We start from the raw sequence: 13,020 nt of genomic DNA, 5'->3' as shown, positions 1-13,020 counted from the left end.
GCTCCACGGCATGTGGGATCTTCCTGGACCAGGGCTCGAACCTGGGTCCCCTGCATTGGTAGGCAGATTCTTAATCACTGCGCCACCAGGGAAGCCCTAAGCTCACTTTGAGTAAATCCCCTAAGCCTCTTTTTCATGGGTTACTGATAAGCCACCTCTCTTTCTTCAGGAACTTTCCCATTTGGTTTTTTGGTCTGAAGTAAACCTTATATTTATACAAATAAACCTTATATATCTTCTACATATATAACATTTATATATGTATTATATTATTCAAAGTGAAGTTTTGTTTTGTCTCAGCCAACTCTTCAAGGTTCGTTTCCATTGTGATTTTGTCATTATAGGAAGGCTGATAGGAGAAGGGACTGCTGAGAGCCTTGATTTTAGCTCCTTCACTTTATAGATGAAGAAAATGAAGTATAGAGAAATTCCCTTTCTTGAATTAAGTTGCTCAGGGTCACGCACCGTGGGGCAGACAGTTATGCTGGTGACCCCTGCTGAACCACACTTCTGGGTGGTCACTCGATTATGTAGCCTCCGCCCACATGGGGGAGTGGTCATGTGACTCTCCGGCCAATGAGACATTAGCAAGCAATGTTAGCAGAGGCTCCGTGAGCACTTAGGTACTGGTGCATGTCTTCTTGGAAGGGTCACTCTGGCGATGCCAATGGGGAGGGACCTCCAGTGGCTGAGAGCACAGGGTGATGGGGCTAGAGAGACACCCAGGTAGCTGTCCACAACCTGCTGCTCCATGAAGAAGGACAGCAGAGGGTTGAGCTTCTCTGGAGCATCTGAAAGCTTCAAATACCTAATGATATAAGTATAAACTCAAGGCTTCAACCTCGACTTCAAGCAAATGAACCAACAAAGATCAAGACATGCTCTTGAGGGCCTGGAAGTGAGGACTAGAGACCCCAGATGCAGTAGCATGGTTTGAGCATGGCGTGGGACACACAGGGTGCTCAAAACCACAACCAGATCCATTCCTTGGTCACGGTGCTTTGAGGATCTTCACGAGGGCTTTAGTATAAATAGCTGGGCATTGCTATTAGGAAACAGAGCCTGCCCTTGATAGTTTGCTGAGTTGAAGTCTGCAGAGAAAGCTCCACTGAGTTCTCCTTCCAGGTTGCTTGTGGGTTCAGCCATCTGCAGCCCATCCTTTTGTTGTCTTTATGCAATAATGCTGGGATTACAGCATCCATTCAGGTACTGTCTGAACAGGTACCTGGATTGGGTAGGTGACTCCTCTATCTAATTGCACCAAGGAAGATTTTGGAATCTAGCTTGATTCATGTTTTATGGAGCCTAAGTTTTATGCAATTCAGGAGACCTTTTCAAAGCAGGAGAATGCAATATTACAAGTATCAAATTCAGTCCAAGATCTTGGAAGGGACCCGTACAAAGGAGGAACCTCCAGAATGAAGTTTCATAGCTTTTCAGTAAATCCACCTCTGCTCCCATTTATGTAACAATTCCTTCAGCCAAAGCGTTCTTTCTCCTACTTCTTTACCTCTCACACTCCTACTAATACTTGAAGTATAAGTAAAATGTTCCCTTCTCTGGAAGCCTCTGGTTTCCCTAGGCAGATTGAATCACCTCAATACGGTGCTCCCACACCGCTCCATTTAACTCATATCCCCCCAGATCCTAATGTTCTGTCTAACCTAAGTGTCTGTCCTCTCCTGCCAGATCCACTCTTGACGCCAGGGACTGTGTCTTCTTGTTTTTGTTTCTCTAGGACCCAGAAGAGGACTCTGTAAGTGTTTATGGGATGGATAAGCCCTTGTCGAATCCTGGAGACTACCCATTCCTTTGTAAGACTCAAGGTCAACTACTGGCTTGATAAAGCTGGAACACGCCCAGCATGGAGGAGAAACAGTGAAGGTAAACTGTGGTCAGAGGTCTTTACTACACACGCGCGCGCGCGCGCACACACACACACACACACACACACACACACACACAGATTCACAGCTTCCCAAGGTGCTACCAAAGGGCAGGGCTCTGTTGTAAGAAGTAGAAAAGTCCTTTCGTGTGATGCAGCGAGTTCTTTCTGCCCATCCACTGCATTTAACTCCAGGTCAAGGAACCAGACGATTAGCTGGAGTGACTTAGCCCTGAGGGGGACCAATTTTTTTAGCTGAGACCCCAGAGAAAGATTAGCAACAGCTTCCATTTAGAACCTTTCTTTGCAGAGCCTGAGGCTCATGGCAAACACTTTCATTAACCCTGATCTTTTCGTTAACACTGAACCTTTGTGGGGGTAGGGGAAGGGGTCAGTGCTTATTCGAGCCAATTTCCGGCTAGAACCCCGGGGACCAGAGAGAAAGTGAGTCAGTGTCTCCTGGGAGCTCAGGTGACGAGTTGGGCTCAGACCTTGGCTTTCTGAGGAACAAAGACCATCAGAACTGGAAGGGGCCCCAGGAGCCACATCTTGACCAATGTTATTTTAGAGTGGAGGAAGCTGAGCTGTCCAGACGGGGAGCAAATTGGCCACTGCTGCTCATGATGGGGACGGGACCAGAGCTGAGGCTTCCTGAATCCCAAGTCAGAAGTTTGTTTTATACCATGAAAGTCTGGATAAAGAGCACCTAGAGACCCGCTGTGGAAGATGTTAAGCCTAACCAGCGCCCTGGGAGGGGAGAAGGAGGAAGAGGCAGATGACCTGCCACTCATTGTCTCCATCTTCGGGGGCTTGTTATGTTTTAACTAAATGATTCTCCTCCTTTGTGTACAAGAAAAAGAATTTGTTTATTTGGTTGCTCTTGACTCCCAGCCTGGATTTTAGAGAAATCATGGCAAAGGAGATAGGGCCATAATTCTGGATTCAGAAGGCCTGAGTTCAAGACCCAGCTCTGTGCTTTCTGACCTTGTCGCCCTGGCAAGTCACTGCCTGTGTGGTAGCCACAGTTGTTTTGAATGATCAGACACCCATTTCCAACCTTCTCCTCCATCGCCAGCCTCCATCAAACAAACATGCTTGGAGAATCTAAATATTTGTTCTCTCACCTTCCCTCGCATCTAGGTGTGGCTTTTTGCAAAGTTTTGGCTACACAGTCTTAAGTGGAAGTCTGCTGGGGGATTTCTGGGAGGGCTTTTTTTTAATCTATTTTTTTAAATTGAAGTATAGTTGATTTACAGTGTTGTGTTAATTTCTGCTGTACAGCAAAGTGACTCAGGTATACACATATGTACATTCTTTTTAATATTCTTTTCCGTTATGGTTTATCCCAGGATATTGAATATAGTTCCTTGTGCTATACAGTAGGACCTTGTTGTTTATCCATTCTATATATACTAGTTTGCATCTACTAACTCCAAACTCCCACTCCATCCCTCCCCCACCTCCCCTCCCCCTTGGCAACCACAAGTTTGTTCTCTATGTCTGTGAGTCTTTTTGTTTTTCCTGATAGAAGAGACAGACATCACTGACGCTGCTTTCTTTGCTTCTTCCTAATTGAGTGCAGATGTGATGGCTGGAGCTGAAGCAGTCACTGTGTGTCCATGGGAGAAAGGTCAAGTGAATCGTACACATGCTGGCCATACCTCCAGGTTTCTTGTTAGATGAGAAACCCAAATTCACATTGGTATAAGTTACTGTTGGTTTCTTGTAGCTGAAAGCATTCTTATGTGGTATAAAATAGATAAACTTTTAGGTTATCTCTAGTGAATGACTATTATTTGTCAACCCAGAATCCATTTCCCTTTCTTCTGGTAGCAGCATCCCAGTTTTCCCAGGGGATCCCCTGTTCCTCTACTGTCAATCCACATGGTTGGGGGTGGAGCTGACTTCACCTCTGGCTATACCCTAGGGTCCGTCAGAACGGTTCACACCCTCCCCTCAACCTTCGGGATAGACAGATTGAGGGATGCTTTGTGCCTTGGGAGTGGCTAGTGGCACCCAATGCCAGGACCTTTGTGATAATCCTGGGAAAGGGAGACTCTTCCCCTCAGACCTGAGAGGCTGGCTGACGCAGAGGAAAGCAGAGCGGAGAGATGGGAATGAGGTGGAGACATAACTGGATTTTAGATGCAGCCCCACTCACACTCTTCAGTTACTTGAGCTGACTCTTCCGTTTCAGGAGTCCAGACTTAGTGACGAGGTGGGGCCACTTAGCTTTAAACAATAGTTGTCACCAGAGCAGGGGCTCAGATCCTTGTCGAAAGTGAATCCATGTTTTGCCGAATTCTGCAGATGATCTGCTTACGAGCCAGAACGCAGTCCCTGGGCTCCTCTTCCTTATTTGCCCTGTTAACATCTTGCTCAGAAATTTACTAGAGGATTTCTGTCAAGCCATCGCTGCTGTTCCTATGCGGATCTGCCCTCTTATTAGACCACCATGCAGCAAATCAGCTTCTTGGTCTGATGGCCATAAAAGGTCTTTTCCACCTGACCATCTTCTGCATTTATTTCCCTGAGATTACATTAAAATTCCATCCTACAGCCAAGAGCTCTTGGCCCGGCACCATCTGTTCTCAGATTCCGAGCCTGCCTGCTCCGTGTTCTTTTATTCTGTGAATGAACTTGATCTCCGTTGGATTTTGTCCCAGAGCTCCTGGTCCACTTCTCCTTGTGCCCTGAGTCTGCCCTCCCCGCCTCCAGAGGACGCTTTCCAGACCTCCATCCCCTCCTATGATTCTCTGCAGTGGCTTATTGGGTGATCCCCCTGTGCCCACATGGGACCCCTCCAGCACCAGAAGAGGCAGAAAAGCATTTTCTTTGATAGCAAGAGGGCATGTTGTAAAGCACAAGAGAAGTGAGAAAAAGCAACCATTGTCCTGTTATTTGTTAACATTTAATTTCTAAAAGTATATACTTAGGGCAAAAAATTCAAACACTGCCAGGCGTCAGGGAAAACAAATATTCCTCTCTCCATCATGTGAGACCATCAGCCCACTCTCTGGAAGTAATTGCTGTCAGGGTTTTTTTTGTATTTGTCTAGGAACTTTCTAGATATATAGATGTGAGTACGCACACACACATAACAAATATTGAGTGTCTACTATGTGCCAGGCCCTGTTTTGTTCACTGTTTGGGGAATACAGCAGTGTACAAATCAGATAATATCCTTGAACAGTAGAACTTTCATTCTACTGTTGGGAGATAGACAATAAATAAAGAAATGCATAATATGTCAGGTATTCATAAGCACTGTAAAAATTAAAAAATTGGGTAAGGGGTAGGGAATGACAAGGTGTGTATGTGCGTGCTCTCTTAGGTAGGATGGCCTGAGGGGGGCTGTCTGAGTACTATTTGATTGAGGGAGTGAGCCAGGCAAATAGCTAGAAAAGGATGTTTCAGGCAGTGACAGGAAGTGCAAAAGCCCTGGGGTAGGATTGTATTCAGCACTGTGGAGCAGTAGCTGGTAGGAGGCCAGCAACGCCGGAGCAGGGAGCCCTGGGGAAGATGATGGGAGCCACGGAAACTTCCGTGTTGGCCACGGGAAGGACTTTTTGACTTTATTCCACGTGAGGCAGGGAAGAACTTGAGGGTTTGAGTCATGATCTGACTCACATTCTCCCAGCATCCCTCTGGCTGCGGAGTGAAGAATAGAGCCCAGATGGGGCAAGGTGAGCACAAGGAAACAGTGAGGAGATGCTCGTGGCTGGCATCAAGGAGGTGGAGTTGGATGCTGGGTTTGCTGCTTGATTAGAAAAGATAGTCATCAGACAAATATCATATGATATCACTTATATGTGGAATCTAAAAAAATGATACCAATGAACTTATTTACAAAACAAAAATAGACTCACAGACACAGAAAACAAAGTTACGGTTACCAAAGGCAAAGGGAGGGGGAGGGATAAATTGGGAGTTTGGGATTAACATATACACACTACTATATATAAAATAGATAAACAACGAGGACCCACTGTTTAGCACAGGGAACTATATTCATAATAACCTATAATGGAAAAGAATTGGAAAAAGAAAATATATTTATAACTGAATCACTTTACTATATACCTGAAACTAATACAACTTTGTAAATCAACTATACTTCAATTAAAAATATATATTTATAAAGAAAAGATAGTCATCAAAATTGCTGTAAAGATCTGAGCCTGAGCAACTGGAAGAAAGGCATTGCCATGTGCTGAGGAGAAAGGCCGAGGAAGAAGCACGTTTGGGGTGGGGAGTGAATAGAGTTTGTTTTCAGACGTGTTAAATTTGAGAGTGATGTCAGGTGGCCGCGGCCTGCAGCAGCCTGAAGCAGGGTTTCGGTTCCCAGCCAGAGACTGAGGTCGGGTCGCAGCGGTGAGAGCGCCAAATGCTAGCCACTCGACCAGTGGCCAGTGACAAGGCCCTGGCCCTTCGGCTTTGCAGAAAAGAATTCCCACAAAGATGGAAAGTAGTGAAACAAGTAAAGTGTTTATTAGAAGAAAACAGAGTACAGTACGTGGGGATAGACACACGGGGGGGCTCAGAGAGGGAGAGAGTCGCGCTCTCGTGGTAGTTTAAATCACTTATTTGGGGCATTTCTTCTAGGTTTTCTTTGGCCAATCCTTTCGATTTGCCTGGTTCAGAGTCCGTATTTGGTACATCTCAGGGTCCTCCCGGGTGTGTGCGCATCTCTTAGCCAAGATGGAGTCTACTGAAGAGGCCTATGGGTAGCTAGCATCACTTACTCTGGGGTGGCGCCCCCTCGCGTTTGACCTCCAAGGAGCTTTTCTGTGCATGTGTAGTCGGGGAGGTCTCCTGACTTTGAGAATGAGGAATATGTGGTCTCATGTTCTATCTGGGCAGGGCCCAGCCTCCTCCCTCGATTGTCCGGCTGTTTTCGTCTTGGAGTATCGGTCCACAGAGAACGAACTCCAACTGTTTGCCCCGGGGGCCCACCTATCTTCTGCCTCAAGATGACATTAGACAGTCAAGTGGAGGTGTCAGGAGCACTCAAGGAAGAAGTCTAGATGAGAAATTTATTTGGGTGTTACGGTGGATGGTAAGCAGGGCATGCACTTTGTAGCTCTTCCTGTCAAGAGGAGGACTGTTTTCCCACCCCTTGAATCCGGGCTGGCCTTATGACTTGCTTTCAGCAGTGGACGCAGTGGAAGTGAGAAGTGAATTCTCAGGCCAAGCCTCAAGAGCCCTTGTACCTTCTGCCTTTGTGCTGTTGGAATCCTGTGACCACACTACGAGGAAGCCTACTGAGGCCCAGTCACCCTGTGGCCTCAGCTAACAGCCTACCAGACCCAGGCCTGTCTGTGAGTAAGGCCACCTGAGATTCCCCCGGTGGCCACTGACCGACTAGCTGACCACAGACACAGGAGCAGGCCCAGCCGAGATCAGCTAAGTCAGCACCGACTAGACCGGGAGCCCGGTCAAGCCTGAGCCAAAGAGATCATTATTTCAAGCAACTAAGTGTTGGTGGGATTTATTACGGTGCAGAAACCATCACATTCTGATGATGTGTTTAAATATCAGGATATCTGATCTGTTTCTTACTCAGCTGAGCCCATGATATTGTTCTGAAACATGCCTTTTCCATTCAGTGATGTGTCTAATGACAGTTTCCCATGAGGTGTATTTCAGTCTCTCTCATTATGTTTTTCTTTTTTCTTTTTTTTTAAACTTATTTATTTATCTATTTTGAGCTGTGTTGGGTCTTCATTTCTGTGCGAGGGCTTTCTCTAGTTGTGGCAAGCGGGGGCCACTCTTCATCACAGTGCGTGGGCCTCTCACTATCGTGGCCTCTCTTGTTGCGGAGCATAGGCTCCAGACGCGGAGGCTCAGTAGTTGTGGCTCACGGACCTAGTTGCTCCGCGGCATGTGGGATCCTCCCAGACCAGGGCTCGAACCCATGTCCCCTGCATTAGCAGGCAGATTCTCAACCACTGTGCCACCAGGGAAGCCCCTCTCTCATTATTTTTAACAGCTGGATGAATATGCTATAATCAGTTGTCTCAACCAGTGTCTTATTTTGGTGGTTTCCAGGGTTTGCTGTCACAAAGCCTTGGTGAACATTCTTATAGACGGTATTTATATCCATGTGTATTTATCAGATAAGTTCTTGCAAAAACAATGAGTCAAAGAGATGTGCATTTAGAATATGAGTAGTTGTGAAGTTATCGTCCAAAATAATTTATTAATTTATACTTCCTTCTATATGAGAGTGACTTTCATCAAGCCCTTACCAACACTTTGAAATATTTGCCAGCCTGAAAGTTAAAAAAAATGTATTGCATTACTGTTTTACTTAATTTTTTTGTGTGTGGTACGCGGGCCTCTCACTGTTGTGGCCTCTCCCGTTGCGGAGCACGGGCTCCGGACGCGCAGGCTCAGCGGCCATGGCTCACGGACCCAGCCGCTCCAGGGCATGTGGGATCTTCCCGGACCGGGGCACGAACCCGTGTCCCCTGCATCGGCAGGCGGACTCTCAACCACTGCGCCACCAGGGAAGCCCTACTTACATTTTTAAATGATGGATGAGGTTGAGACTATTTTTGTATGTTTAGTATCTATTTATATGTTTTTCCTGGGAATCTCTTATTTCTGCTCTTTGCCCATTTTGTGTCTTGTTTAGCCTTTTAAAAAACTGAACCATCAAAGGTCAATGAATATTAAAGAAATGTTACTGTATTTCTAAACACTTTCTAGATGTAGACTTTTAAACTTGAGTTCTAGAGGAGTTTGAAAGGCAATAAATAATCATTTCCTACCATCATGGTGTTTTACAAGTACAAAACACTTGGCTATATCATCTAATATAATCTCATAGCTAACTTCTGAGGCAGGTCCTGGTATCCCCAGAGAGATTAAGTAACTTTTAGGTCAGGAAAAATTGTGAAAGACTTTGAAATAAGCATAAAAAGATTGTTCTGTCTAGCGCACTCTTCCAGAATTTCTGCCCCTTTCATTGTCTGTGAGCTATTTTTCCACTCTGTATAATTGTTGGAAACTGGCACTAATGCAAATGATACTTGTCTATAGAAATGCAAATGAATTGTGCCTGGTGGAGATGCCATTGATTACTTCCCTGTGGCCATTGACCCTTTCTGTCTCTGTAATTCATTTCAGCATTCCTGATTGCCTCTGCTTGTGTCTGTTCTTTGAATTCTCCTTTGAACTGTTATGATGTCTTACTGGTTCCCCCATTAATTAGTGAGTTAGATAAAATGTTGGCACATGTTCATTTTATATTTATATGATCGTACTGAAACCAGGGGGGCAGGAGGCAGGGCACAACCTTTAAAAGAATGAGATAGCCGTTGAGGATACGACATAAACTGGTTAGAACCAATTAGGTCCAAAGTGGTGGAAGATTCGACTTCCAGTAGACCTTGAGCCTCATTATACGCTCATTGTAATACATTAGCCTACGCTAAACGAGACTCCCACCAGTGCCATTACATAGAAGGCCAAAAAGTGGGCAGTGGCCCAATTCCTGGAAATCCCCACCCCTTCTCCAAAGTAGTTGGAATAATCCTTCCACTCATTAGCCTATGAAATTACCCAGCCCATAAAAGTTAACCACCCTAGTTTCTCTCTCCCTCTTTCTTAGGCTTTTCAGCACAGAGTGAGGCTGGCCTTCTAACTAGGCCCCTTGCACAAATCCTGGGGAGTTAAACTCTGAAAAGAGCTTACTCTCTAACCCTTCATTCAAACTAGAAATGACAACATCTCTCCCCAAGCCAGCAGAATAACCAAAGACACTAAATTCTGTTTAAATTTTTAAAGAAATGTTTCTATATTTCCTTCCCTCTTTAGGACATTCATATCAAAGCCAAACAGAATGTGTTAGACATGGGCCTCGTGCAAAGTCATTGAGTGAATGTTCTGCTTGCAGGGGGAGGTCAGTACCATTCCTTCCACCAACCTGGACTGAGCTTCAGGGCACAGAGCCTCAGCTGTTCATGTCAATATCCAGTTCCATTTATGAAGTGCTCAGTAGGTGAGCCCTTATGAATGAATGAACAAACCTCTCCTTAGTCTCCTCTGTGCCTCTGTTCTCACCATAGTTCATCTCACCAAAGTAAGGGCCAGAAGGACCCTCAGAAGTCACCTTGTCCAACTGCCTGTTTTACAAATGAGGCCCAGAGGGGGTGAGTGACTGGCTGGAGGTCACACAGCAAATTAGAGGAAGTACAGGTGCAAGAGGACGACCTCTTCCTTCCAGAGATCATCCTGAGACCTCCCACAGTGTCTGTCGCCTGAAGCAGGAGGGTGACATTGGCCAGGAGAGATGAGAGCTTCCTTTATTGGTCACCTTGCTGCTAAGTCCGATGCAACCTTCCAAGGGACAACCTCAGGGTGGCTTCCTGGGCTGTGGGTTGTCTTTGGATCGTGAGATTGATTCCCCCAGAGACCTGGGCACCTTCCCGCCACCTGCCTTCACCTGGAGAAGAGAGCAGCTCCACTAAGGAGAGGATGTCTGGTCCCTGTGTGGAAGTGGCACAGATGTTGCCCCATTTGGGGTGCAGAGGTGCAAAAAAAGCAAAGTGCAGGGATGCAGGTCTGCTGGATGATGAGAGGGCCCGGGAGAGGCTGTGTCTCCCACGGGTGGCATGGCAGGAGGGCGATCCGGGTGGGGAGCCAGGCAGAGGCCAGCTGACCTTGAGCCGGTAAATAGCAACCTGTGGGAGGAGCCAGCCTGGGCCGTGCAGGGGGCAGCAGCATGGGGCCCTGTCACAAGGAGAGGCCAGGAGAGAGAAGTGAGCCCTGAACTTTACCCTGGGCTGTCCCTCGGCTTCCCAACCTTTCCCTGTTACTCTCGGGCAGCTCGGAGTGGGTAGGGGGACCAACTTGGGGAGAAATGTGTGCCCAGGGGGGCCAGGAAACATCGTCCCCATCCCGTCATTTGCAGCAACTGTTTGTTGCGGAAAAGTCACTTTGCTTCTCAGAGTCGAGTTTCTGCATTAGCAAAAAATGGATAAATTAAAAATCTTACCTCATAGGGTCACTCATGGCTTTGTACAAACCGTTACCCATAGGAGTGTCTATTCGTGTACTGCTGCCGCCCCTCTGTTTGGCATCTGGTACACATTCCAAATCTGTGTTGACTCAGTGGACAGCTAAACCTTAGGGAGCATTTCCTAGGTGATGAGCGGTCGTTTCATCCTCATCAAATCTATGACTGTCCTCTGAGGGGCACAGTGACTCTTCCAGGCCACACTGCTGCTAAGCGCAGAGCTGGGATTCGAACCGGGGCCACCTGACTCCCCAGCCAGTGGGCTCGACCTCCACGCACCACCCTTTACTCTGTGATCCTGCTCCATAAACTGGGAAGTTTTGCATAAGTAATACACGTGGGTCCCCGGAGGAGGGAGAGGAGGGTGATTGGCACTCAGTGGAGGAGGACACGGGGACAGAGGCAGCGACTTCTCCAGCATCCGGGCCTACTATCTTTCTATAAGAATTGTTGCACTTTTTACTGTAGACAGAGCTCCGGAGGTCCCCAGCCACACCCCCTCTCCCGCCCGCGACCGCCCCCCGCCGTCCGCCTCAGCCACTCACGACCACGTCTGGGTTTGTGGGCGGGGCCAAGTCGGCCTCGCTCGGCTGCGGCGAAGCCCCAAGGCTGCTGGTCTTCTGCTTCCGCCATTTGGCTCGCTGATTCTGGAACCAGATCTGAGATGAAGGCGAGAGAGGATGGAGATAAGCAAAAGGGATTTTCTCCATCTAGTTCCTCCCTCCAAAATGCATAATGACGGCGCCTTCCAAGGGACCAACCCTTTACAGTAGGAAGCTCCATGGCATCCAGGATTTCTTTGGATCTGATCTGCCTTGAGAGAGGGGGCCGGGGATCACAACCTTCAATACCTGCAGAAGTGTGGGCTCATGGGATGGGGTGAAGCAGCTGGGTGCCATGTAACTGGGAGTGGTGGAGTCTGCGGTGAACAGTGGCTAAAGGGGGCAGCTTCTCAGCTTTAGCCAACAGTCACCATGTGGAAATGTGAGGCCAGCGTTGCAAGCTCATCCAACTTCTAAGGCAGAAATCTTGATTTTTATGTGAAAGCGCTGAGATTTAAGATACCGTGCAGTTCATATAAAACCCATCTAGGTTCTTTCCTGGTGGAAAGGTGGGCCACTGGTTTGCAGCCCCGTTGGGCCCCGTGGCATCTGTAGGTTGGTTGAATGTTGGTGGTTCCCTGTGTTCACAAGTGCCCTGATTGTCCATGACATGCTGCCATCTGCACTTGGTCATACTGCCGAGGCAGATGCTGAATTCTGGGCATTACACTAGGTGCAGATGCTACCCACCTAGCTGGTGACTGTTTTCAAATAGGAAGAAAAAGGGGAGAAGTCCAGACAGGGGCGGTCGTTCACCAGAAGAACAGTAGGTTCCAGTGAAATGAAGGGTGGAATGTTGACATAGACCCTGGAGCAGATTTTGAATTCGAATGAGTCCATCATATATTTTTTTAAATTTTTATTGAAATATAGTTGATTTACAATGTTGTGTTAGTTTCAGATGTACAGCAAAGTGATTCAGTTATACATATACATATAAATATATATATTCTTTTTTAACGTTCTCTTCCATTATAGGTTATAAGATATTGAAAGGTGGATGGGGGGAGGGATAAATTAGGAGGTTGTGATTAACATATACACACTACTATGTATAAAGTAGATAATCAACAAGGGCCTACTGTGTAGCGCAGGGAACTCTACTCGATACTCTGTAATAACCTATATGGGAAAAGAATCTGAAAAAAGAATAGATATATGTTTATGTACAATTAAACCACTTTGCTGTACACCTGAAACTAACACAACATTGTATATCAAATATACTCCAATATAAAATTAAAAAAATTATATTGTTCTGTTTTTCAAGGATTGCTTTTTTGTTTATTCATTAAAAGTGAAATTATAAAAAAAAAGATATTGAGTATAGTTCCCCCATTATATTTGTTAAAAAAAAATGAAGAGTGATTTAGAAAACTGTTTTAGAGAGAGTGCCAACATGTGACAGTTGGATTTGCTAGAGCGGTTCTTGCAGGACTGGGGATATGCAGAGGGCGAGGCATACCCCTAGTGAGTGACAAGGGGCTACTGTATCTCTAACCACAGAG

General features: G+C 46.5%; 1 protein-coding gene across 1 annotated transcript in view; it reads right to left on the bottom strand.

The window, feature by feature from the left end:
• ISX (intestine specific homeobox) overlaps window positions 1-13,020 on the bottom strand; it is a gene marked incomplete at its 3' end in the record, with an annotated part of 149,239 nt that overhangs the window by 120,953 nt on the left and 15,266 nt on the right. Inside the window, 3 exon segments of the mRNA XM_082666185.1 lie at window positions 10,328-10,434; window positions 10,436-10,624; window positions 11,456-11,569. Of these exon segments, the coding sequence (XP_082522311.1) occupies window positions 10,328-10,434; window positions 10,436-10,624; window positions 11,456-11,569 (410 nt within the window).

The sequence above is a fragment of the Grampus griseus genome (assembly GCF_964374135.1).
Source record: "Grampus griseus genome assembly, chromosome: 11".
Lineage (NCBI taxonomy): Eukaryota > Metazoa > Chordata > Mammalia > Artiodactyla > Delphinidae > Grampus > Grampus griseus.
This window is presented reverse-complemented; position numbering and strand designations above follow the sequence as displayed.